The 25828-nt window shown below is 39.9% G+C and overlaps 1 protein-coding gene across 2 annotated transcripts in view; it reads left to right on the top strand.

Annotated features, from left to right (window-relative positions):
* Positions 1-1182, top strand: part of LOC134360266 (monocarboxylate transporter 4-like) — a 42145-nt gene extending 40963 nt beyond the window's left edge. For both annotated transcript variants that reach the window (XM_063074423.1, XM_063074424.1), the window contains one exon: positions 198-1182. In XM_063074423.1, coding sequence (XP_062930493.1) covers positions 198-475 — 278 coding nt within the window. In that variant the 3' untranslated portion in view covers positions 476-1182. The remainder of the gene's footprint in view (positions 1-197) is intronic.
* The last annotated feature ends 24646 nt before the right edge of the window (positions 1183-25828 follow it).

Here is a 25828-nt window from a genome sequence, read left to right as displayed (position 1 = left end):
TGAATCTTCGCAGCAGGGAGGGAAGGAGTACATTTTTAAAAAAATGTAAATTGTAGTGCACAGTTTGGGAGTTGCTGGTATTGCAATCTTAATATCTGCTTTAACAGAGCAATGTTTCTTAATGTTGCTCTTTACTTGCATGAATGTTAGTTTCCATGTGATATACTGATCTTTTCTTTTGTATTTACCTGTTATAGGGAAGTTGTTGGACTATACGAAAGCTTACAAGTACGTTTTTTATTTGGCTGGTTCTGAAGTGGTCCTCTCTGCCCTAATAATGGTTATTGGAAACATTTTATGCATAAGTGGGAAAAAGAAATCGTCTGAAATTGAGCAAAAGGAAAACGTAGAGGAAGGGGAGAAGCAACAGGAACAGCGACCAGGGGCAGTGGAAACCGTGGAGGTGGAGCAGTTCTTAAAAAATGAGACCGGAGAAAATGGTGAAATTTTACCAACACCTGAAACGAGTGTATGAAACTTGATGGAAGAAACAATGTTTACAGAGGTCAATGAAATGAGTTTGTATATTTATTTAGAAATGTGAGTTGAGTAGGTAACAAAAACATGTATTGTTGAGTAGGTTATTTAATTGTGCAGAATATTTTTGTGACATTTGTTTTAAATTTGCTGCCTTGCATTTGTCATTGTGTGTCTTTCAGAAATCTTTAAAATGTAACAGTATTTTTCATAAGTTAAGAGATGCTTTAAGAGCATTTTGGAGGTGTGGAGGATGAAAATATCAAACCTATAGAACTGATTTCCACAAAAATGGGGAAAGAAACAGGTGTACAACCTAAACTATGCTAACAATATTGATGACAACAATACTCCTCCACTTTACTGTGGAAAACAGCGGCCAATTTATGTGGCAGAATCACTTGTGGACCAGCATAAGTTAGGTATTCTTAGAGAAAGCAGAAAGGAACTAGATGCAAACTTGGCATTGTCTGGAGTACTAACCACATTCTTCTAGTGTTTTTTAATGTCAACTAAGTAGCCAAGTTGCTAGTATGTAGCAAACTTCCAAGGCAATAGCATAATGTTAGAACCTTTTTAAAGTCCCTTGTTGTTAATATTGGCTTGTTACCATTGAAAAATATTCTTGCTCTGATTCATACAGATTACTATTTACACTGTACTGAGACATGAGACTGATAATGATTAAAGCTTCCAATAATTCTACTGTACTTTCCATTTTTTTTTACTAGATTAGGAGTGTCTGACTAAATATGTGCTTTGTGAAACCTGGAACAAGAATTTCTATCCATGTTGACATTGAACATTGGTTAATTGACAGAGGGAGCACAAAGCAAAGTTTAATTTTTGGAACTGGGTGATTGGAACTGCCTCTGTGGCAGCACAATGCATTAGTCCAGCTTTAATGTAAGATACCCATTTAAACACCCCTTTTAGGACATAGCCACATTTACAGAGAAGTCGACTGCTTTTTAATTGCAGACCAGCATGGGTTGTGAGTATATTGACACTAGTTGAAGCATCCTGTGCAACATTATCCATACATGCCCACGAACATTTCAAGTTCCTAAATTACAAGAATAAAATCTAAAACTGAGAAACTAGGCTGTCAGTGGTTGTTGGAAAGCCTCTATTTCTTAAAATTCTTAACTGATAGCGGAATCTGTAATTCTGATTTGGAAGTCCCAAACTACTATTGCCATTCTTAAGTGTAAGATTTCATTTTCAGTACATTCATGGAGGTGTGAAAACAGATACCCTGGTGGTGTAATGCCAAAAGGTATTCTTGGGACTTCATTTTGAAAGAGCAAGTACTGTAAATGAGGAATTATTCCAACTGCCAAACAGGTATTAGAACACAGTTGTTTTGATTCATTAAATTGAATGCACTAGTGAAGCTGAAAATCTGCCAGTAAGTTTTAACACATTTTTAAACAACTTGTTTTCGTTCAGTAAAACACATTCTGACATAAAGGTATAATAAACAGAATTGATGTAAAAATATTTGTATTTCATTTTTGTTGATGTTTCATGACTGGTCCAGCAACTCAATTCATTTTAACTTGAAATTCATGTAATCAGTTCAAATTCAATTGATAACTCTTAATGCAGTAAAACTAGAGACATTTAATTAAGTTAAATTAGTTTTAAGATGGGGTTGAAGAAAGGCCCACGGCTATTCTCAATTGATGCCTCTCTATATTATATGTCCATTGTATTCCTTGCACTTAAACAGATTATCCCTTGTCTATATTTAAATTTACAATTGTAGCAGTGCAGCCTATTACAGTCATATGGCCTTAGTTCTCCGTTCTATGTTGAATCAGCCCTTCAAATACATTTCTGTATAATGAAGTCCCAAGTTATCCAGTGACTTGTGCTGCTATTTTAAAACGCTGAACAATTTTAAATGTACAGGCTGTTACAGAAGATGGTATATTAGATCCTTCAGTTATTGCTGCCACATTTAAATAGAAGCTTGTGTTCTTGTATATGTCTGGTTTGAGCAAGCACATGGTGTTCATTGTTAGTATTATCAAGACTCTTGGATCTTTTGCAATACTGCAGGTAATATTCTCAGAATTAGTGGTAGCTAGTTTATTCAGTATCTTGCTGTGCTATAGCAGTCATCACAAGATGTTGCCTGATTGTCTTGTGCTTGCTTTGCCACCATTACTGAGTACAAGCTGATGCTACATTGTTTGAGCTCTGCCTCAACCAGCAGTAAGATCATTGAAATTTGACCTTCTGGTTTAAAGAAGTGTTAGGGATTCGTCAGTAACTTCACTGGTATGTATGTTACATATGAAGGATGAATTGAAGAGGGTTGATGTGAAGCTTCATCATTGGCAGATGACATCCATTGCCAACTGAAGAACAGCTGTTTGGGTAAGACGTTATAGAATGCTGGTGCCTACAGGATTGTACCTGATCTGAAAGCAACTTTGGAGTAGTAGATGAGGGACAACTTTGTAGGCTGGACACTATAATATGAAATGCGTGAGATTTTTAATTGTCATTTAGTCTACATTTTAAATCTAATCTTTAATTCTAAAAATATATTGCATCTATTTTTTCATAAATAATTAAACTGGTGTTAATCAATATTAAAACTGTAAGCAATCTCACATTTCCAATTTTGTTCTCTAGAACCTGGCAAGAGATTCAAGCCTCCAAGTGGCAGAAATCTTGAAATGCCTTGTCCTCCACACCAGGGGGACTTTGTGCAGTCGGAATACTGTCCTGATGAGAGGGGGAGAGCTACAACTGCCTTCCCCCTCTGCTGCAACAGACCAGTAAGCACCACCTAAATCCTTAAATTTCCCTTGGTAAGGCCAGGAGGAATGGATTGCTCCTCTGGGTTATAGCAAAATCCCAGATTTCTTTCTTCTTAAATCTCTTTTCTCTCCACTTGTCCAGAAGGTGACAACTGGCCAGGAGGTACCCACTGGAAAATGCTCAATCTTGTGCCTGTTTGGGGTGGTTAGGTGATATAATGTCTGTCCAGCCAAAAATAAAATCAATCACTCCACCTCAATGCTTGGTTAAACTTTGCTAGAATCCAAACTGTGCCAGAAATATGGCTGTACTTTTAAATAGCTGAGGAAGATTATCACAATTTATGGATTAGCAATAGAACCAATACACCATGTTGTAGAAGTAGAATTTATGGGACTGTCATAATAGTGCTTGCTAACGTGAAGAATATCAGGGCTGAGAAACGCAAAACAGTCAGATTTTTTGAGATTTGGAATTGGGGAGGGAAGTTGACAGAAAATGTGACCATTGGAAATAAAGGTTTTTTTTTAAGTGTTAAATGTTTCCCATTTGTTTATAATGTACAAACTTGGGGATTAAATAAATGTCTTAATGATACACTTTATATGGAAGAGTTAAGTGTAGTTAACTTGTTTAAAGCTATATTGACCAATCATACTTGCTCCTTTTTTGTAACAGTCCAATTCCCTAATTGTTTTTTGATCCTTGTAAAAGCAACTTCATTGGATGGTGTGCGAGTAATAGATTCCAAATGAGCCAATTTCATGATAAACTAAACACACAGGTTTAAAGCGAAGTCTAACCCAATTGTGGAAGGTCGCCAGCATAAGGACCTGCTTAGAAGCTGAAAGTTCAGAGTTGCAGATTAAGACTAAATTTTCACACTTTTCTACCTATTTCTGCTCTGCAAGATCCTTGGGTGAATTTTGATGCAAACTGGTGGCAACAAATTGGCTTTCCTTGATATATGCAGCCTCTTCTTTCTTCCTGTTAGCTTCAATATATGATGTGGTTGCTCTGCAGAGTTTTACTTGTTCCACTGATTCTGCTCATCTGTAACAAACTATTTTTAAAACAAGGAATAATCTCATTGAGAGAACACCCAATAGTTTACTTACACTTGACTATTGATGTTACATTGTTAACACACTTTTAAATTGCGCCATCACCGAGGCTGTAAAGGAAATAGCTGAATACTGTACAATGTAGATTTGGATTAAGTTTTAGTTGCTATCTAGTGAATGCATGAATGAATGATTTTGGAGAGGATGCAGAGGAGAAGCAGATGTGAAACTGTCATTAAAATAACCTATTTTTATTTCTATTAGCATGCCATTTTGTAATTGATCAGCTAACTACATTCAGATACCTTGAGTTACAGAGAATATCTGTTGTGAGGATAATTGTCCTTGACATTCTGGTGGAATCACTTATTTAACTGAATTCATCAGATTCCTTTGCAGCTTTAGTCTTTTCTTCAGTGCAATTTGTCAGTAACTTTCTGCATATTGAGTTTAAATTTTTTGGCCATTCTGCTAAATGTTCTTGGGATTTATTTTATAGCATCTTAATCAGTTCCATTTGTGGCCAGAGTGTAATGTGAAAGTCTGCATCAGTGTGTGAAATTCTGCTTCAGTGGCATCACAAAAGCCAGCATGAGTGGATAGCTCATCTCTCAGGTTAGGCCTATTTTTCTATCCCATTGAAGTTGATAATAAAAGGCATCAAAAGACTGTTTCATCTCCTCTCCAAAAAGGGTGTTCTCCCCAAAAGAGTCAACTGCTATGTCAGGGCATTTTAGTTTATGCACTGCATAACTCATAGAATGAATTTTCTTTAACACATTACAAAGCACATTAGTAAATAGATGCTGACCAACTTGTTTCTTAAGGCACCACAGTCAAGATCTCCTGGCTGGCTTCTTCCCAGAGGCTTGTTTCGAGCAGAACTAGTATGTTTATTTTTATGCATGTACAGTACATAATAAGATCAACTAAACTCAGCAATAGAGAAGTATATTAGCAGCTTTTAGATTGTAGTCTTCTCGAATTGTTCTTGCATAATCGACTAATCTCGTGGGGTTTTGCAATATTTGTATTTTTGAAAGATTGGTGGGATTTGGGCCCTTCAGATTTGAACAGCTGAAGGAAACTTTAAGAGAAAGGAAAATGAAATGGAAGTTAGTGGTCAGGTTTCATCTCAGGACATTGTGTTGGCTTTATTTTAGATGGATAGATACAATTTAACATTGGCAATTGCCCCAGTAATTCAGCAATAATCACTTAGAAGTTAACCCCTAGCTGTCTGCTGATCAGCTAGGGGATAAACTTAGAAAGAAGGTTTAAAATTAAAACCAATAATCCCCATTGTTGATCTTTGTACTGTGACCTCTGTGCATCATGTAAATCTACACATTACCCATTTATGATCAAATATACTTTTGGCAATTGTTGCTTGGATTACTAGGTGCCAGATGAATCTATAGTGCTACAAAAACTCTAAATTGAGCATCTTCAGGATGGCTATGTGATTTTTTTGGTATATAGGAATTGGAGGAGAGGAAAACATATTTGGGCATTCAATGGAATATTTCACAAATGGTGACTAAAGGAAATACACCCCTTTGGTTTCCTCAGTAACTGTGCAGTTGCAAGCCTTGTGTTCATTTTACTAATCCATCATTAAATGTAAGCATTGTATCATGTATGGTAGCTTTTTATCCCCAATTTAAATGTATTTGCAGATGTAGGAATTCACATATTAATGTTTATATATGGGACAATGGAAAACTTGGATGTTTACAAAAGATTGTGGCTTTCGGTGGCTCTAAGCAACACCTTAAATGCTGAAGAGTTTGATTATTGAGTTTTTGCATTAGTCTATTTTTATGATGTATTGTTTCACCATATTGTGAGCAATTTAATTTAGCAAAGATATTGGCAGCCTTTATAAACTTGACTATAAGTAACTAACCAAACATTTCAAATTTGTCTGTAAACTTTGTACTTCCTGTATGTTATTTTGTCCAATCTGAGATGTGTCATTTGCTCCATCTGACATATTTAAAGGAAGATTCAGAATCTTAGTTTTTATCATAGAAATATATATATTTTCATGGTTAAAACTTGAGAATAATTTGCTGTTTTTACTTCAAACAGTTTATAATTTTAATTAGACCACAGGTATTCACTGCTTCAGACGACATTTTGATTGTGTCACTGTGGTATCTCCATCCCAGGCCTTTTTTATCAGTTGACCAATAAATGAAGAAGCCACAGGAATTGTAGAAGTGCAAGCTGGGATTGGCAATTATGATGAACTAATACATATGTAAACAAAAATAAAGGATAACTTTTTCTAAATTTCTTAACACTTTATCTTATTCATAAACTTACTCAAATGATTCTGATTCTGCAGCAAATATAGAATGCTGCATACACTGTCCTGGAATTTTTCAAGCTATTGAAATGGTTTTTGGATATGATTATTATAAACTGTAAAATCTAGAACTTAAGAATTTTGAGTGTGAGATCAAGTGGCGTTGCTGTCAGGAGTTATAGCTGACTACAGTTGGAAGCAGTGCTAACTGTTATGATGGATTTATTATCTTTGCTAAAGTACTTAAGTTTGAAATACATTTGGGGTTCCTTATAGTTGCATAAACATGGTAAATAGATTTAAACCACATTTAAGAAGTTTTTTATATATCTAGGATGAAGCACTGAGTACACTATACTGTTCTAATGTAGATTGATGGTACACAGCCTAAAATAGTGAGTATGGAGCAAAAAAATAGGCTAGGAATTGGATGAAATGAGTTCCTAGCAGTTAAATAGAGACCAGCCTGCTCCCCTAACGAGCTGTTTCAGGTAAACATTCATTTCAAATCTATCTCTAGGCAAGTGTGTTGATGAAAGTAAAACTCGAGGCACCTTTTCTGTCTATTCGCTATTGCTGCATCTCTTCCATCACCATGACTAATAGCAAAATGCTGAACGGGAGGCTTCCTGGTAGGTATGGTGTGAGTGCTTCAGAGGAGGAGGTGAGAACTCCCATCAGTGCAACAGTCTCTGCAGACCAACATTCAGAAGCCAAGGACATATATTTTGGTGTGTTCCTCCTGAAACTATGGACTCTGACCATCAGTATCCAAGTAATGTTTGGACACTTAGGTCATTTTTTTCCCCCCTGAAAGCAAAACGAGGCTGGGAACCTATTACTAGATATTCACTCGGAATCCCTTTCATTTAATAACACTAATGCAGCAGGTCCACCTTGCGTCCTTGACCAGGTGGGCTTTTTCAGGTTCTCTTAAAAGCATTAAACTGTTTTGATCTGGACAGCCTGGCTTGCACTCTTTCACTTGCCAACCACTCTGCCAGTTTTGAGAGTAGAAGGCTAGTTCTGCTTTCCCACTGATGAATCACCCCTTCTGATCCCAGCACAACTTGTGTCTCGAACTGCTGGGAATGCGACACTGCTGCTTCCCCAGTTGTTTTGCTAATTCAAGATTTGAATTTGTGTAGTGGAAATGACATTAAACCAGGTGTAAATGAGATCAATCATTATTACTCTCGATCCAATGCAGCACAAAAACAAGATAAAGAACACAATTATAATAAAAATAAAAGCATAAGAACTTATCCATAGATCGATCGTACATCCATAAAATGATGCTAGGCAAAGGAGTGTCTGTACGTAAGGTAATTGACAGGAAATGATTTAGTGGGTGGAGGTGTTGATCAGCCTTGCTTCTTGGGGAAAGTAACTATTTTTGAGTGTGCTTCTTCTAGTTTCCTCCATAATGGGAGTGGGAGAAACACTCCCTGAGCAGGGTGGCTGGGATCCTTCATGATGTTATTGGCTCTTTTCTGGTACCTTGTATGTTTTTAATGGCAGTTGATTGTTACATTAGTAGTTGTAATTATTCAGATTTATTGTTATAGGTATACGTGGGTATAAATACTCTGAAAGTGTAGCACTGTACATTGTTACCAAAAGTAACAGAAAATAAAAACCACACTAGTGCAAAGGAAAAAAGAGATCAAGCCTGAGGTTTTTCTAGGTCTGTTCAAGAACCTGATGGCGGTGGGGAAGAAGCCGTTGTTGAACCTTGAAATGTGGGTCTTCAGACTCCTGTACCACCTGCCTGCTGGCAGCAATGAGAAAAGGTGATAGCCTGGATGGTGGCGATCCCTGATGATGGAAATCGCCTCCCTGAGACATACTGTAGATGTCCCCTCGATGGAAGAGCTGTACAAGTGATGGAACTTGTTGAACCTACCGGTCTCTGTAGCCCCTTGCCTTCCTGTGCATCAGTGCTCCTGTGGCAGGGTTTTATTTAATGATACAGGGCGGAGTAGGTCCTTCTGGCTCTTCCAGCCACACCATCCCAACAACTCTGATTTTTTTTTGTAGTTTATTTTTTATTGAAATTCAGCATCATACAAACATAACCTAATAATGAAACTGGAGCACCCAGAGAAAATCCACACATTCCACAGGGAAAAGATACAGAATGGCACCGGTCTTGAACATCGAACTCCAACCACCTGAGCTGTAATAGTGTCATGCAAAACACTAAGCTACCATGGCACCCCATGATGAAACCAGTTGTCCACTGTGCAGCAGCATTTGTTTGCCAGGCTTAATCTCCTTGAGTTACCAGAGCTCCAGGTGCACAACCTTTGTGGTTGTATCAATGTGCTGAGACCAGGATCCTCTGGTGTAGACACCCAGGCACTTGAGTCTGCTCACTCTTAGCATTGCAGACCCTTCAGTGAGGACAGTCATCAAACACAAGTGCAGTAGATGCTTGGGAAGGCTATCAACTATAAATGTCCCCTCCAAATCACACCAGCCTGACTTGGAAATGTACCACCTTTACTTTTGTCACTGCATCTAACTTCTGGAACTCCCAACCTGTGGCATTGTGGGAGTATTGTCAATGGTGAAATTGCAATAATTCAAGCAGGAGGATCACCATCACCTCCTCACAGTTAGTTAAGGATGTGAATGAACTCTGGCCTTGCCTGTGTCACCCACGCCCAACAAATGATCTTAAAACTAAAGTGCATATTTAGAAGGCTAATTCAGGGTTCTGAACGCTACCTGAAATTCAGCTGTATTAGCTTCACTTCAGCTAACATGCAAAACCCTGTAGTGGTATTGCGAAACATTGAGCTTGAGCTTTCAGTTACTCCTTCCATTTTAGTTACTGTTGAAGTCTGTCCTGTTGGGACTTAAAACACGTGAATCCTATTACTTTGTTCATATCTGGAGCAGTGTTTTCCAACCACAACTGAACCTAGAAGATGGACACTGCATTTCCCCCATGACTTGTGTTTTTACAATTCCCGAGCTGCTGAGAACATTTCAGTACCTATGCATTACATTTTTTTTTGATGATCAATGCACTATGTACATACTGACAGATTCCAATATGAGGGGTTGTCCTTACAGAAACATCAATGCACTGCTACATTTAAATATTTAAAACTAGATTGTAAAATTAAAAAATAAATTATCTTAGTTTACTATTGTCTGAATTTCCAAATACTTTTATATATCCAGTTCAAAGAATGAATTCCAAGTGAGAGCAATTTGGCCTTCTGGTTCCCAACTATGTCTGAAGGTGATTACTCAGGAAGGGACTATGACTCTGCATTTCTGTGTCACAACAAGTTTAATCTCACAGCTCTGGATTCAGCAGCTTGCAGCTTTGTGACAGGAAGCTGAAATAATTAATTCCCTGCTGGAACAAAAGACTATCATTTTAATGATAGACGTGTTCAAATTTTATAAATTCATCAAAACATCGGTTATGATTGCTACCTGTACCCGGTTGGAAGCCCAAGAAGAGTTTATTTGTCATATGTACTGTACTGGGAAAGTGCTACGTTCTTTTTGATTAAATTCTGTTGGCCAATGTGCTCTGTGTTTTGGATACAGTGACAGAAAATGATCTACCCTGTGCTTACAGGCAACCATCAATGTGGCTTTACCAGCCTCACCCTTAGCCTTTTAAGAGTAAAGTAAAATAATTTTATTTTAATTATCTCTTTGAGATTTTCATAGAAAGAAACCATAGAAAAACTACAGCACAGAAACAGGCCTTTTGTCTCTTCTTGGCTGTGCTGAACTATTTTCTGCCTAGTCCCACTGACCTGCACACGGACCATATCCCTCTATACACCTCCCATCCATGTATCTGTCCAGTTTATTCTTAAATGTTAAAAAAGAACCTGCATTTACCACCTTGTCTGGCAGCTCATTCCACACTCCCACCACTCTCTGTGTGAAGAAGCCCCCCCCCATGTTCCCTTTAAACTATTCCCCCCTCACCCTTAACCCATGTCCTCTGCTTTTTTTCTCCCCTTCCTTCAGTGGAAAAAGCCTGCTTGCATTCACTCTTATCTATACCAATCATAATTTTATATACCTCTATCAAATCTCCCCTCATTCTTCTACGCTCCGGGGAATAAGGTCCTAACCTATTCAACCTTTCTCTATAACTGAGTTTCTCAAGTCCCGGCAACATCCTTGTAAACCTTCTCTGCACTCTTTCAACCTTAATAATATCCTTCCTGTAATTTGGTGACCAAAACTGAACACAATACTCTAGATTTGGCCTCACCAATGCCTTATACAACCTCACCATAACATTCCAGCTCTTATACTCAATACTTTGATTAATAAAGGCCAATGTACCAAAAGCTCTCTTTACGACCCTATCTACCTGTGATGCCACTTTTAGGGAATTTTGTATCTGTATTCCCAGATCCCTCTGTTCTACTGCACTCCTCAGTGCCTTACCATTTACCCTGTATGTTCTACATTGGTTTGTCCTTCCAAAGTGCAATACCTCACAGTTGTCTGTATTAAACTCCATCTGCCATTTTTCAGCCCATTTTTCCGCCCATTTTTCCAGCTGGTCCAAGTCCCTCTGCAGGCTCTGAAAACCTTCCTCACTGTCCACTACACCTCCAATCTTTGTATCATCAGCAAGTTTGCTGATCCAATTTACCACATTATCATCCAGATCATTGATATAGATGACAAATAACAATGGACCCAGCACTGATCCCTGTGGCACACCACTAGTCACAGGCCTCCACTCAGAGAAGCAATTCTCTACTACCACTCTTTGGCTTCTTCCATTGAGCCAATGTCTAATCCAATTTACCATCTCTCCATGTATACCTAGCGACTGAATTTTCCTAACGAACCTCCCATGCGGGAGGTTTCCTCTGTTCCTTTTTCAAGCCACCCAGTTAAAATTATTGAGTCACACTGACATTATCATGGTCCAATTTTATACCCACTGTCCAAACTAATTATGGGTTGTTGGTAAACTTGGGTAGGTAAGTAACTTGATTTGAATGATTTGAATTACTTGGCTTTGTTGGGCCACTGGGATTAAAAACGTCACCGAAAACTTTCTAATCCTGAAAAAAGTCTATAAATTTATTTAAAATCAAAATCTTTGTGCTAAATTTCTAACCAAGGAGCTGAATATTATTGGCACCCATCGCTTAGATTTTTAAATAGGTGACGTGCTTGAAATGTGTATCTTGATGATTTCAAACTAATTTGTGTTCTGATAAATTTGCTTCATCGACATGTGAGGTGAAAAAATATATGGCACAGAGTAAGGGAGAACCCCTTTACATTATTGTATAATACAATGATGTACATATTCTCCACACAAAAACACCAGACCCATTTTGTTTCATTAAAATCCCTGGATATGCACTCTGACCTCTGACCTCTGACCACGGGAGAATATATGAGAGCACCCTTTCCTCCTTTGCATGGTCAACAACAACCAGTAGTTGCATAACAGTTCTGGTTAAAAAAACAAGCCAGTGTTTCACAGGAGAGCTACCCATCATAATGCTACAACAGGTGACTAAAAGCTTAGGCAAAGAGTTTTCAAGGAACACCCTCAAAAAGGAAAGCAAGAAAAGGAAATGGATCAAGGAACAACTTTTATTCATCATATACCATATGCCAGGAGGGGCCATGAAAAGTCCTTGGCAAGTAGGATTAAGGTGAATCCCAATACATTCTGTACATACAGCAAGAGGATAACTCGGGAGAGGGTGGGACCACTCAAAGATGAAGGTGGGAATATATGTTCGGTTGTGGAGAATGTGAGTGAGGTACTTAGTGATTACTTTGATTCAGTACTTACCAAGGTAAAGGATATGGAGGACCAGGAGATCAGTGCTAAGTGTGTAAATACTTAGGGTATTCAGAGGTCAAGGAGGACTAAATGTTAGGCCTCCTAATGAGTATTAAGGTGAATAAGTCCCCAGGGCAGGATAGGATTTACCCCAGGTTATTGAAGAAGGCAAGAGTCAAGATTGCTGGACCTTTGACCAGTACCTTGGTGTCCTCTCTAATCACAGGTGAGGTCTGACTGAAGAGACTTAATCGAGCTGGACGTCTGTAATTAATGGGGTTCTGCAAGGATCTGTGCTGGGACCTCTACTGTTGGTGATGTATATAAATGACCTGGATGAAAATGTAAATGTGTGGGTTAGTAAGTTTGTGGTTGATACCAAGATGGTTGGAGTTGTGAATAGTGTAGAAGAGTGGCACCTCAGGGACTGCAGCAGTCCATCACCACCTTCTCCAGGCAACTATGGATGCGCGATAAATACTGGCTTAGCTGGCAACGCCCACATCTCGTAAGCGAATGATAAAAAGCACCATGTAGATCAGTTGCAGATATGGGCAGAGAAATGGCAGATGGAGTTTAACCCAGATAAATGTGAGGTGTTGCACCATGGTAGGGTAAACGCAAGGAGACGATACACTGTTAAGGCAAGATCCTTAACAGTGTTGCCAAGCCAAAAGACCTTGGAATCCAAGTTGAACTTCCTTTTATTAGTCGAGGCATTGAGTTCAGAAGTTAAGAAGTTATGTCGCGACTTTATAAAACTCTGGTTAGGCCACAGTTGGAGTATTGTGTACAGTTCTGGTTGCCTGCTATAGGAAGGATGAGGCTTTGGAGAGGGTGCAGAAAGGGCTTACCAGGATGTTTCCCGGTTTAGAAGATAAGTGCTATCACGAGAGGCTGGATAAACTTGGGTTGTTTTCTCTGGAGTGCCGGACGCTGAAGGGAGATCTGATAGATGTTTACAAGATTATGAGAGGCATAGATATAGTGGAAAGAGAGAGTATCTGTTTCCCAGGGTTGAGATGTCTAATACCAGATGGCATACATTGAAGGTGAGAGGGGGTGGGTTCAAGGGGGATGATAGAGGTAAGTTTTCTTACTCAAGAGTCGTGGATGCCCGGCAGGTGCTGCCCAGTATTGTGGCAGAGGCAAATAGAGGCTTTTGAGATATGTTTGGGTAGGTACATGGATGTAAGGAAGATGGAGGGATATGGACATGGTGTACGCAGGAGGGATTAGTGTTTAGGTGTTTTTGATTTGTTTTTCAGCTGGTTCAGCACAACTTTCTGCGCCGAGTGGCCTGTTCCTGTGCTGTACTGGTCTATGTTCTACGTACACTTACATGTATTAGAATTTGCTGTGGTGTGTTGGCCGGGGCATGTCATGCAAAAGAAAACAAGAACGTTCAACAAATATAAAGAATTATATAAAATAAAGTTAAAGGCTAAGCTGCAGATATGGTATAAAATGTGCACAAATGCAGCATGTTATTTACAATGTAAGCAACATGATAAAAAGTGGTTTGAGGTGTTTACAGTGATAGAGAGTGGGGGTGGGGGCTAACTGGAATGGTTGATCAGATGAACTGCCTGGAGGAAGATACTTAAGATGGTATGAAGTTTTAGTTTTAATAGCCCTATAGCACATTTCCAGAAGGGAGCTAGTTCGAAGTATGCAACCACTGTAACCTCTCTCTGTAACTGCCAATCCGTTTTGACAGAAACAGCTCTAGTTTCATCTAGTTCCATCGCTGGCACACCCCCCTCCACCCACCACCACCCCCAACCCAGGGCTTCATGTTAGGCCTGCAGAAACATCTCTAGTTTCACCTAGTTCCAGTGTAGGAACACCCCCCCCCCCACCCCACCTACCACCACCCCCAACCCAGGGCTTCATGTTAGGCCGGCAGCATGACTGCACTGCAAGATCTAGTATCAAACCAAACCATCAGCTCTGTTGATGACACAACAGTGGTTGGCCTCGTCAGCAGAGACAATGAGACGGCGTACAGAGAGGGGTAGAGTGGCTGGTGGAACAGCGCGAGCACAGTAACTTGAGTCTCAGCGTGAACAAGACCAATGAGATGATTGTGGACTTTCGGAAGGTGGAGTCTGACCACTCCTCACTGTACATGCACAGCTCACCATACCATCAGGCAGGAGGTACTTCAGCATAAGGTCAAGAACTGTTAGGATGGGAAACAGCTTCTTCCCCCAGGCTGTAAGGCTACTGAACTCCCTGCCTCCACCAATGTCTCATCGCACATGAATCACCAGTAGCACAGAATACTTTTTAAATTGTGTCACAAATGCACTTCATTATTTGTTAATTCTCTAGAGGTAATATTACTTTATGTGTTATGTGTGTGAGTTATATTTGCTGTGTTGTGCACCTTGGTCCAGAGGAACAATGTTTTGTTTGGCAGTATACATGCCTTTGGTTCAATGACAATAAATTTGAACTTGATGACATATGAGCACATCCAAGGTCAGCAAGCAACCCTCCTTGCTGTGGGACAACCAAACCTTGGGCTAACTCACTCATTGAGGAAAGTTGTACCATCTTTGCCTGAGAGCTGACAAAGGAAGAAGTAAGGATATATTCCAGGAGTTTGCACTTTGCCATGCAACAGTGACGCACTTGATCATTAGCTTTGGTAGGCAGGACCGTTTGACCATCGTCATCTTAAAAGACAAATACGAATGGACGACTGAATGCTGGCTTTGCTGAACTGCTCTCAAACCATAAATAAATAATACAATAGTCCCAACGCAATGACAATGGAAACTGCAAAACTACACAAAATTATTAAATTGAGAAATAGTTGTTTGTGACTAAAATATCAACATCTATAGTATAAAGCCAGCTAACGACAGTTAGGAAGGCTTTTCCTATCTGCTCGAATTCTCGGCAGCTCCAGCCTATCAGGTGATATTTCATCTTGTATACAGGGACATGGGGCTGGGTTTGTCCACCAGGTATCATTTGGATCAGCCCTGAAGGTGAGTGTCATTAGAAAATATTATGAATATCAGATCCCTGCTCCAAAAAACTTCAGTAAGGATCACTGCTGCACCAAATCATTTGGCACTTTTTTAGTTTAGGGATTAAAGTGCATTAGTGGATAGATTATTGCAAAAGGCAAATCTATATGGCTGTCAGTGCAGACACTAATGCTTGGTAATAACCTACATTGTCACAACAGTGGTGGCTGATTAATAATAGCTCTTTATCTATTTAGAAGCTGCTGTCTCTGCTAAAGGTCAGAGGGGATTTGAGCTTCTTTAATACTGGTGATTTATTATGCCTTGTTCACAATAAATGGTTTCAATCTACCTGAAATAATATCAATGATAACCTCAATTTATAGCATAAGTAAGGTAGTGCACATTGCACATTGACACACAGGCTCCGGGACAGTTTCTTCCACCAGGCCATCAGACTGATTAATTCACGCTGACACAATTGTATTCCTAAGCTATATTGACTGTTCTGTTGTATATATTATTGTACATACTATTTATTACAAATGACTATAATTTGCACATTGCACATTCAGATGGAGACATAACATAAAGATTTTTACTCCTCACGTATGTGAAGGATGTAAGAAATGAAGTCAATTCAATTCAATGCCTGTTCTCTACATGGAGATGCTGACTTTTAAATGAGATGTTAAATTTGGTTTATGTACGAGAACTCTTACATAATTCAGGTAAATGGATGCAAAGGGTTTGAACCTTGCCATGCCCTTTGAACAGAAAAGGGTCTTAATGAAATTATATTGAAGTGGATGTGATTAAAAGAATTGTATCCTTACTTTCCAATTTTTGGACTTGGGTGTAAGTCCACTCCACGTAGTAAATAGTGTCTCCTTTTCTTGTCTGGTCAATGTCCATCCAAAGCTTAATGAACATGACTCATCCATTGATAAGTTAATCAAATAATTCCACTTTAAACAAAGTGGAAAACATGGTTCTCAGGTTGGTATTCGGCCAGCTCATTGACAGATGGTGACTGAAAGGAGCGTCAATGTCATTCTTCAGTTCGAATGCCTTTCACTCTGATAAGAACGAATGTAATGAAATAACAATGTGTTTCAAAGTTCAAAGTAAATTTATTATCTAAGTACATGTATGTGACCATATACAACCCCGAGATTAATTTTCTTGTGGGCATACTCGATAAATAATAGAACAATAACCATAACAGAATCAATGAAAGGCTGGACCAACTTGGGTTTTTAACCTGCGTGTAAAAGACAACAATGTGCAAATACAAAAAAAAAGCAATAACTATCAAGAATGTGAGATATAAGAGTCCCTGAAAGTGAATCCATAGATTGTGAGAACACCTCAATGATGGGGCAAGATTAAAGAATTTCTAACATTTAAAAAACACAATAAATTCAAATCCTAAATTTTTAGTCCAAGACTTTCCATTAAGGAGATTAATGCTCCAACTACATTCTTTTGGTTTTCCCAGACGATATTACGTTTAAATCTGGAGAAAATTAGAAGTAATCTTTATGATTCTTCAGTTAAATTTGAACAGACTTGGAGATCTTTTATTCAACATTTTCATTTAATGTAACTTTTTTTTTCTTTCTCTGGCCATATTTGCATTCCCTTCTTGCTTTTTAACTGTTTTTAATGGAGGTCAGGTTTGAGGACGTGATTGTTTTAAGTTGTTTAACTCTACTTGATACCTAGTTAGCCCATTTCTTTGCTTTGCTTTTTAGTTTAGTTGCATGGTGGGGTTTTTTGGGGTTTTTTTTTCCTTATTGACATATTTGAAAATTAGTATACTATTATATTACCTGGGTATTTTATATCTAAACTGCACTGTTTGTACTAACTTTTTTTGTGTATTAATATCTCTTGTAAAGTTATATTGCAACTGTGTAACAGTGCCTATATGGTTTACCTTTTGTGTACTAATTCAATAAAAAGATTTAAAAAGAAGGAAAGACTTTCCATTCGGGGAAAGATCACAATTTCTGCTGTTGAACCCTTCAGAACTTCAATAATATAATGGTCTATTCTTCTGAGATATGATATGATATATAATAAATGCATAACCTTTGTATACTTGCCTAGTTACTCTTTGGGAATAATCTCTTCATTCTAGAAATTAATCTGCTGAGTTTACTGTTGTTCTCCAAATAAGGTAAGTAGATTACTATGCAGATCCAAAGCTCAATAGTACCTTGGCTGGAGACTGATGAGACTGCAAGGTGTTGTAGATCTAAATAGCTTATTTATAATTGCAAATGCATGCTATTGAATAAAAGAATAGTTTGGTTATTTGTGTGTATCAGCTGAGATTTTCCAAAATACTAGAAACCAAAACTGTCAATCATACTTGGACAAACTATTAACAGGCAAATAAATAGTTGTGCCTCCAAACTGCTCTGAGTCAATTGTGAGCTGCTAGCTTCTCTATTTAACCAGTTTGACAAGAAGTACATATTTCACCAAAAACTCAAGTTTCTATTTAATTTGATGGTACTATTAAACTTGAAATTTGTTTTAAATTTTCTTTAAAACAACCCTTTAGAAGCAGGGAAAATGACCCATAATGTGGAAATGAGCCCTGAATAAGGAGGTTGACTTCCAATGTCATTCTTTCTCAGCCCAGCTATTTGAGTTATTTCAGATATTTAACCTTACTAGAATAATGTGGAGAACTTTTCTGTAGATTAGGTATGACAAATATATTGGTAGGTACAACATATCTGTAAATTTAAGCTAAACACCAACTAGTTCTTTTTAAAAACGTAACCCTTGTCCACACATAAAGAAATGGAAGCGTAAGAGTTTATATATACACATAAGCGGCAAGACCTAACAAAAAACTTATTCAAGTAGTGGGGTTAGGGAAGAGTTGGTGAAAGTTTCATATTGGGCAAAGACCAAAGTTGAAACCTGAAGGATGAAGACCGAAGGTAGAGGTCTGAAAGAGTCACTAAGGCCCAGGTCACTGCGTGTCAAAGATTCACGCGAGTCTGAAAATCAAGGCCTGAAGGGCAAATCTGTGGTTGCCAGCCTTGGGTGATGTCCAAAGTTGGAGGCCCAACATCCGTGGAGACTCTGGGGACAAGGCCCGGAAACCTAGAGGCAGTCTGTCCTGGCTTTGGAGGCCTTTTGGGGTGTGTGAGTGGGTGGGAGTATGCGAGGGATAGGGAAAGCACTAGTTTTGTTGTTGCTGCCTGTGTTGTTCCCTGGAACATTGTGGGCTTGAAATGTGTGGCGATACTTGTAGGCTGCTCTCAGTACATCCTGTGCATCTTTGAATGTGCTGGCTGTTAATGCAGACAACACACCTGACTATATCACCAAAGTTTTATTAGGCTGCTATATTTCACATGATAAAACTCACTTCATTTAACATCCTTGTTTGTGTCATATAACTGGTTCATTTTTGTTTCTAAACATGGCTCTTCATTTTCGGGACATGCTATACTTTTAACAAATTCTCCAGAGCACACATTTAATGCCTCTCATTCAGAGTACATCTGATTATTTCAGTGTAATGCAGAACTCCGAAGAATCAACTGTCAGAAAAATCAATAATGTTGCAGTAAATGAGTAATAAGTTTGTGTCACTTAACAGTCACTTGAAGATGTGTCACTCAGTCTAACCTACGTCATGGAGATTTGCGACACTCACGAAGAACCAATATCAATATTATTAACATTGTCATGAAACCTGCTATAAGAACAGCATGGTTCCTGATTGACAAACTGTCCCCTGCTTGCAATGGCTGACCGTCAGCTTTCTGCTCCCTTCATGTACACTCAGAGCTATTCTGGTCCCAGTTTTTCTACCTTGGTTCCGGTAAAGATTTTACTCTGTTCTCTGTCTCTGGCCCTGAGTTGGCTGCCATTCTCCACATCAATGCTTCCAAAGTCAACACCATAAGACATAGGCCATTCAGCCCATCCAGTCTGCTCCACCATGGCTGGCCCTGGATCCCACTCAACCCCATACACCTGCCTTCTTGCCCTATACTTTGATAGCCTGACCGATCAGGAAACTTATCAATTTTTGCTTTAGATATACCCACGGCCTTGGCCTCCACAGTTGTCTGTGGCAGAACATTCCGCAGATTCACTCCTCTCTGGCTAAAGAAATTCCTCCTTATCTCTGTTCTAAAGGGTCGCCCCTCAATTTTGAGGCTGTGCCCTTTAGTTCTGGATACCCCCACCATAGGAAATATCTTCTTCACATCCACCTTATCTGGTCCTTTCAACATACAATAGGTTTCAATGAGATCCCCATGCATTCTTCTAAATTCCAGTGAGTACAGGCCCAAAGCTGCTAAACGCTGCATGTATGCTAACCCCTTCATTCCTGCATCATCCTAGTGAACCTCCTCTGGGCTCTCTCCAATGACAACACATCCTATCTGAGATATGGGGCCTAAAACTGTTGACAATACTCTAAGTGCGGCCTGACTAGTGCCTTATAAAGCCTCAGCATTATCTCCTTGTTTTTATATTCTATTCTCCTTCAAGTGAATGCCAACATTGCATCTGCCTTCTTTACCACAGACTCAACCTGTGAATTAACCTCCTGAGTCTTGCACGAGGACTCCGACGTCCCTTTGCACCTCTGATCTTTGAATTTTCTCCACATTTAGAGAATAGTCAGCACTTCTGTTTCTTTCACCAAAATTCATTATCATACATTTCCCAACACTGTATTCCATCTGCTACTTTATTTGCCCATTCTTCCAATTTGTTTAAGTCCTTCTGCAATTGCATTGCTTCCTCAGCACAACCAACTCTTCCACCTATCTTTGTATCATCTGCAAACTTAGCCACAAAGCTATCAATTCCATTATCTAAATCATTGACAAACAACGTAAAAAGCAGCGGTCCCAATACTGACTCCCCGAGGAACACCACTAGTCACTGGCAGCCTACCAGAAAAGGCCCCCTTTATTCCCACTCGCTGCCTCCTGCCTGTCAGCCATTCCTTTATCCATGCCAGTATCTTTCCTGTAACGTCATCAGGTTTTATCTTGTTAAGCAGCCTCATGTGAGGGACCTTATCAGATGCCTTCTGAAAATCTAAGTAAATGATATCATCCACTGTCTCTCCTTTCTCCACCCTGCTTGTTACTTCCTCAAAGAACTAACAGATCAGACTGGCAAGATTTCCCTTTACAGAAACTATGCTGACTTGGACTTATTTTACCATTAGTCTTCAAGTACCCCAAAACCTCATCCTTAATAACGTCCTTAATAACTCCAACACTAACCCAACCACTGAGTTAGGCTAATTGGCCTATAATTTCCTTTTATTTTTGCTTCCTCCCTTCTTAAAGAGTGGAGTCACATTTGCAATTTTCCAGTCCTCCAGAACCATGACATAATCAAGTGATTCTTGAAAGTTTATAACCTGTGCACCTGCTGTCTCTTCAGCAACCTTTTTCAGATCTCTGGGATATAGTCCATCTGGTCCAGGTGACTTATCCACCTTAAGACCTTTAAGTTTCTAGCACTTTTTCCTTTGTAGTAGCAATGGCATTCACACCTGCTCTCTAACACTCACAGAGCTCTGGCACACTGCTAATGTCTTCCACAGACTGATGCAAAGTACTTATTAGTTCATCCACTATTTCTTTGTTCCGCATTACTATCTCACCAGCATCATTTTCCAGTGGTCCAGTATCAACTCTTACTTCCCTTTTATTCATTATATAACTGAAAAAAAACTTTTAGTATCCTGCTTTATATTATGAGCTAGTTGGCTTTCATGTTTCATCTTTTCCTTTATTAAAGCTTTTTTAGTTGCTCTTGGTTGGATTTTTAAAACTTCCCACTCAATTTTGCTGACTTATATGCTCTTTCATTGGCTTTTATGCAGTTTTTAACTTCCCTTATCAGCCATGGTTGCCAACCCCCGCCATTTGAGAACAACTTCTTCTGTGGGGTATATCTATTCTGTGCCTTGTGTACTATTCCCAGAACCTTCAGCCACCTCTGCTCTGCCTTCATCCCCTTCAGTATCCCCCTCCAATCGCCCTGGGCAAGCTCCTCTCTCATGCCTCTGTAAATCCCTTTATTCCATTGCAATACTGATACATTTCACTTGCACTATGAATTCAAACATATTGTGATCACTGGCTCCTAAGGGTTCCTTTACTTTAAGCTCCCTAATAAAATCAGGATTATCACACAACACCCAATCTAAGACAGCCTTTCCATGAGTAGGCTCAAGCACATGCTGCTCTAAAAATCCAACTCATTGGTATTCAACAAATTCTCTCTCTTGCCAACCTGATTTTCCCATTCCCTTGCATATTAAAGCCCCCATTACAATTGTGACATTCCCCTTATTACATGCCTTTTCCAGCTCCCTTTGCAATCTGAACTCCACATCTTGGCTAATATTTGGAGGCCTATCTATGATTCCCATAATAGTTTTCTCACCCTTGTAGCTTCTTAACCCCACCTACAAAGATTCAACATTCTCTTACCCTATGTCACTTCTTTCTAAAGATGTAATTCCATCTCTTACCAACAGAGCTATACCACTGCCTATGCCTTCCTGCCTGTCCTTTTGATACAAAGTATATCTTTTGATATTAAGCTCCCAAATATTACCCTCTTTCAGCCACAACTCAGTGATTCCCAAAATGTCATACCAACCAATCTCTAATTGCGCCACAAGTTCATCCACCTTATTCCGAATACTACGTGCATTTAAATACAGCACCTTCAGTCCTGCAGTCTTTGCCCTTTTGAATTTTGCCTCTTTTTGCACTGTCTGCATTAGTACCAAATCATTGGGTTGTCCTTCCTTATATTCATATTACAACCAACATCTACTTGTAACCCTGCTGGCTCATGCTCAGCTCTGTCATACCGGTTCCCATGCCCCTGCCATATTAGTTTAAGCTACTCCCAACAGCTCTAGCAAACCTGGCCGCAAAGATATTGGTCCTCCTCTGATTCAAGTGCAACTCGTCCCTTTTGTACTGATCACACTTGCCCCAGAAGAAGTCTCAATGTTCTAGAAATCTGAATCCCTGCCCATTGCTCCAGTTCTTCAGTCACACATTTACCTGCCAACTCATTCAATTCTTATCCTCACTATCACGTGGCACAGGCAGCAATCCCGAGATTTCTACCCTTGATCTCCTGCTCCTCAGCTTCCTTCCTAACTCCCTGTACTCTGTTTTCAGGACCTCCTCCCTTTTTCTGTCTATGTCATTGCTCCCAATATGTACCACGACTTCTGGCTGCTCACCCTCCCTTTTCAGGATATTGTGGACGCATTCAGAAACATTGCGGACCCTGGCACCTGGGAGGCAAGCTATCATCTGTGTTTCTTTTTCGCATCAACAGAATCGTCTATCTGTCCCCCTAACTATAGAGTCCCCCATTACTGCTGCCATCCGCTTCAGTTCCCTACCCTCTGAGCCTCAGGGCCAGACTCACTGCCAGAGGCACGGCCGCTGTTCCTTCCCCCAGGTATGTCGTCCCCCAAACAGTATTCAAAATTGAGTTCTTATTGTTGAGGGGGCGGCCACAGGGGTGCTCTCCTCTATCTGGCGTTCTCCCTTCCTTATCTTGACAGTCACCCATTTATCTGTCGCCTGTGGCCCCAGGGTGACTACCTCCCTGCAGCTCCTGTCTATCACCTCCTCACTTTCCCTAACAAGCCGAATACTGTCTCAAAGGAGCTTCATCTTAATGCACCTGGTGCAGATGTGGTCATCGGGGAGTCTGGAAGTCTCCCGGAGATCCCGCATCTGATACCCAGAACAGAACACTGACCCTGCAGACATACCTTCTGTTCCTTCAAGAGTTAAATAAGAAATAAACTTACCTACTTACCTTGCCTCGGCACGGGACCTGCGCAGGAACGCTTCTACCGTATCTGCGTTGCTGTCCAATCAAAGACTCCCGCTGAAAACCGGCTGCTTTTTCGAGCTCTGCTCGGGATGTCTTCCTTGAGTCTTCAATGTAGTTTTAACGAAGTGCATGGAAAATAATATTACTGAGAACATGAGTTACAGAGTCCTTGCGAGTGAGTCTGTAGGTTGTGGAATCAGTTGAGAGTGGGGGTGAATGAAGTTACCTACTCCAGTTGAAGAGCACGATAGTCATGGGGTAATAACTGTTCCTGCAACTGACGGTGTGGGACTGCTGTACTTCCTGCCCAACGGTAGTAGCGGGAAGAGGCCATGACCTGCGAGGTGGTGAGTTAGTTGATGACAGATGCTTCTTTCCTGTGACAGTGCTACATGTAACTGTGGTCAATGGTGGGGAGGGCTTTACATGTGATGGACTGGACTTTATCCACACCCTTCTGCAGACCTTTCCATTCCTGGCCATTGGTCTTTCAATACCACGCAACCAGTTAGGATATAGTGCATCTGTAAAAGGCTCTGTAAGACTCTTAAGACAGACCTGTAGGTTAGAATGATGGCTCTTTTTCAAACCAGTTTTGTGGAATTTGAGGTGACTATCAAGACCAGTAGGGAAGCTGCCTTGATGAGTTGCTGCCATGCCTGTGGTGCTGTCAGTGTCAGGATCTTCACCCAAAGGTATTGACAGGATGGTGATAGATTTTTCAGCCAGAGAAATCGACTGGGCTCCTAGGGGCAAGTATTGTTCTATTGTCTCTCCTATCCTCGTGACTTTGGTCTGCTTAATCTTTGGGCAATTTTTTTAGTAATACTTCAGCATTCCAGCATCTGCAGTATTTTGCCTTGGCTTGAAGACATGGAATATATCTGGAACACTCACAACATGCTGGAATAACTCAGCAGGTCAGGCAGCATCCGTGGAAACGATCAGTCAATGTTCCAGCTTGAAACGTTGACTGATCGTTTCCATGGATGCTGCCCGACCTGCTGAGTTCCTCCAGCACGTTGTGAGTGTTGCTTTGACCCCAGCATCTGCAGATTATTTTGTGTTTGGAATATATCTGGACTGTACACAGCTGCAACCTGGCACAAAATCAACACCATCAAAGGGCAGGTGGATAATTTCAGAGTTGTGCAATTTCAGACTGGTTGGTGAGAGTGAGATTTCTTCTCCTGCCTTTTAAAATGTTGAGGTACAACAAATGATAAACACAACATATTCTCTTTAACAGTGCATGGAAATCAAATCAATTACAACAAAGCACCACTGTGTGTGGTGGAAAGGACAATCAGTGGGGAAGCTGATTATCACCATAATCAGGCACTCCTTCTCCCTGTTTATCTACTTATGCATAACTGCAAGAACTTACTTGAACCCAGTGAAATGATCCAGAAAACACTTTCAGAATTTGCTGGGCCTGTCTGCTAAATTTGGATCTTTTTTTGGAAAAAAAACACGATGACAGTATTCACTATATTTCTAATACAGCAAAATGCTTAATAGCTCTGCACATGGAATTGAGATCCACGGGTAAGAAACTTCCAGAAAATCAGAAAACTTCAGATACTGGGAATCTGAAATTGAAATGCTACAAACATCAAGTCTGCTAGCATCTGCAGAAACAGGGACAATGTCATAGAGTACTACAGCACAGTCTGAGCCAATTTATTACTCTGCGTAGTCACATCGACTTACACCAAGACCATAGCCCTCCATACCTCTCCCATCCATGCACCTTTCCAAACATCTCCTAAATGTTGAAGTTGAACCTGCATCCACCACTTCTGCTGGCAGCTCGTTCCACACTCTCACCCCTCTGAGTGAAGAAGGTTCCCCTTAAACATTTCACCTTTCACCTTTAACCCATGGCCTCTATTTTCAGCCTCACCCAACCTCAATGGAAAAAGCCGGCTTGCACTTACCCCATCTATACACCTCATAATTTTGTATAACTGTATCAAACATCCTCTCATTCTCGTATGCTTCAGGGAATAAGGTCTTAATCTGTTCAACCTTTTCCTTTAACTCAGGTCCTCAAGTCCCAGCAACATCCTTGTAAAATTTCTCTGTATTCTTTCAATCTTATGATACATTTCCTGCAGGTAGGTGGCCAGTACTGCACACAATACTCCAAATTAGGCCTCATCAACATCTTATAGAACTTCAACATACCACCCCAACTCCTGTACTCAATACTTTGGTTTATGAGGCGAATGTGCCAAAAGCTTTCTTTATGAACAAACCTATTTGTGATGCCACTTTCAAGGAATTATGGATCTGTTCTACCACACTCCTCAGTGTCCTACCATTCATTATGTAAATCCTACCCTTATTTGTCCTCCCATAGTGCAACACCTCAACTTGTCGACATTAAATTCCATCTGCCATTTATCATCCTATTTTTCCAGCTGGTCCAGATCCCACTCCAAGCTTTGATAGCCTTCCTCTGTGTCCACTATGCCCCCAGTCTTGGCAGGACTTTCATATGAAGAAAGAC

This window comes from Mobula hypostoma, chromosome 22 (genome assembly GCF_963921235.1).
Source record: "Mobula hypostoma chromosome 22, sMobHyp1.1, whole genome shotgun sequence".
NCBI lineage: Eukaryota > Metazoa > Chordata > Chondrichthyes > Myliobatiformes > Myliobatidae > Mobula > Mobula hypostoma.
This window is presented reverse-complemented; position numbering and strand designations above follow the sequence as displayed.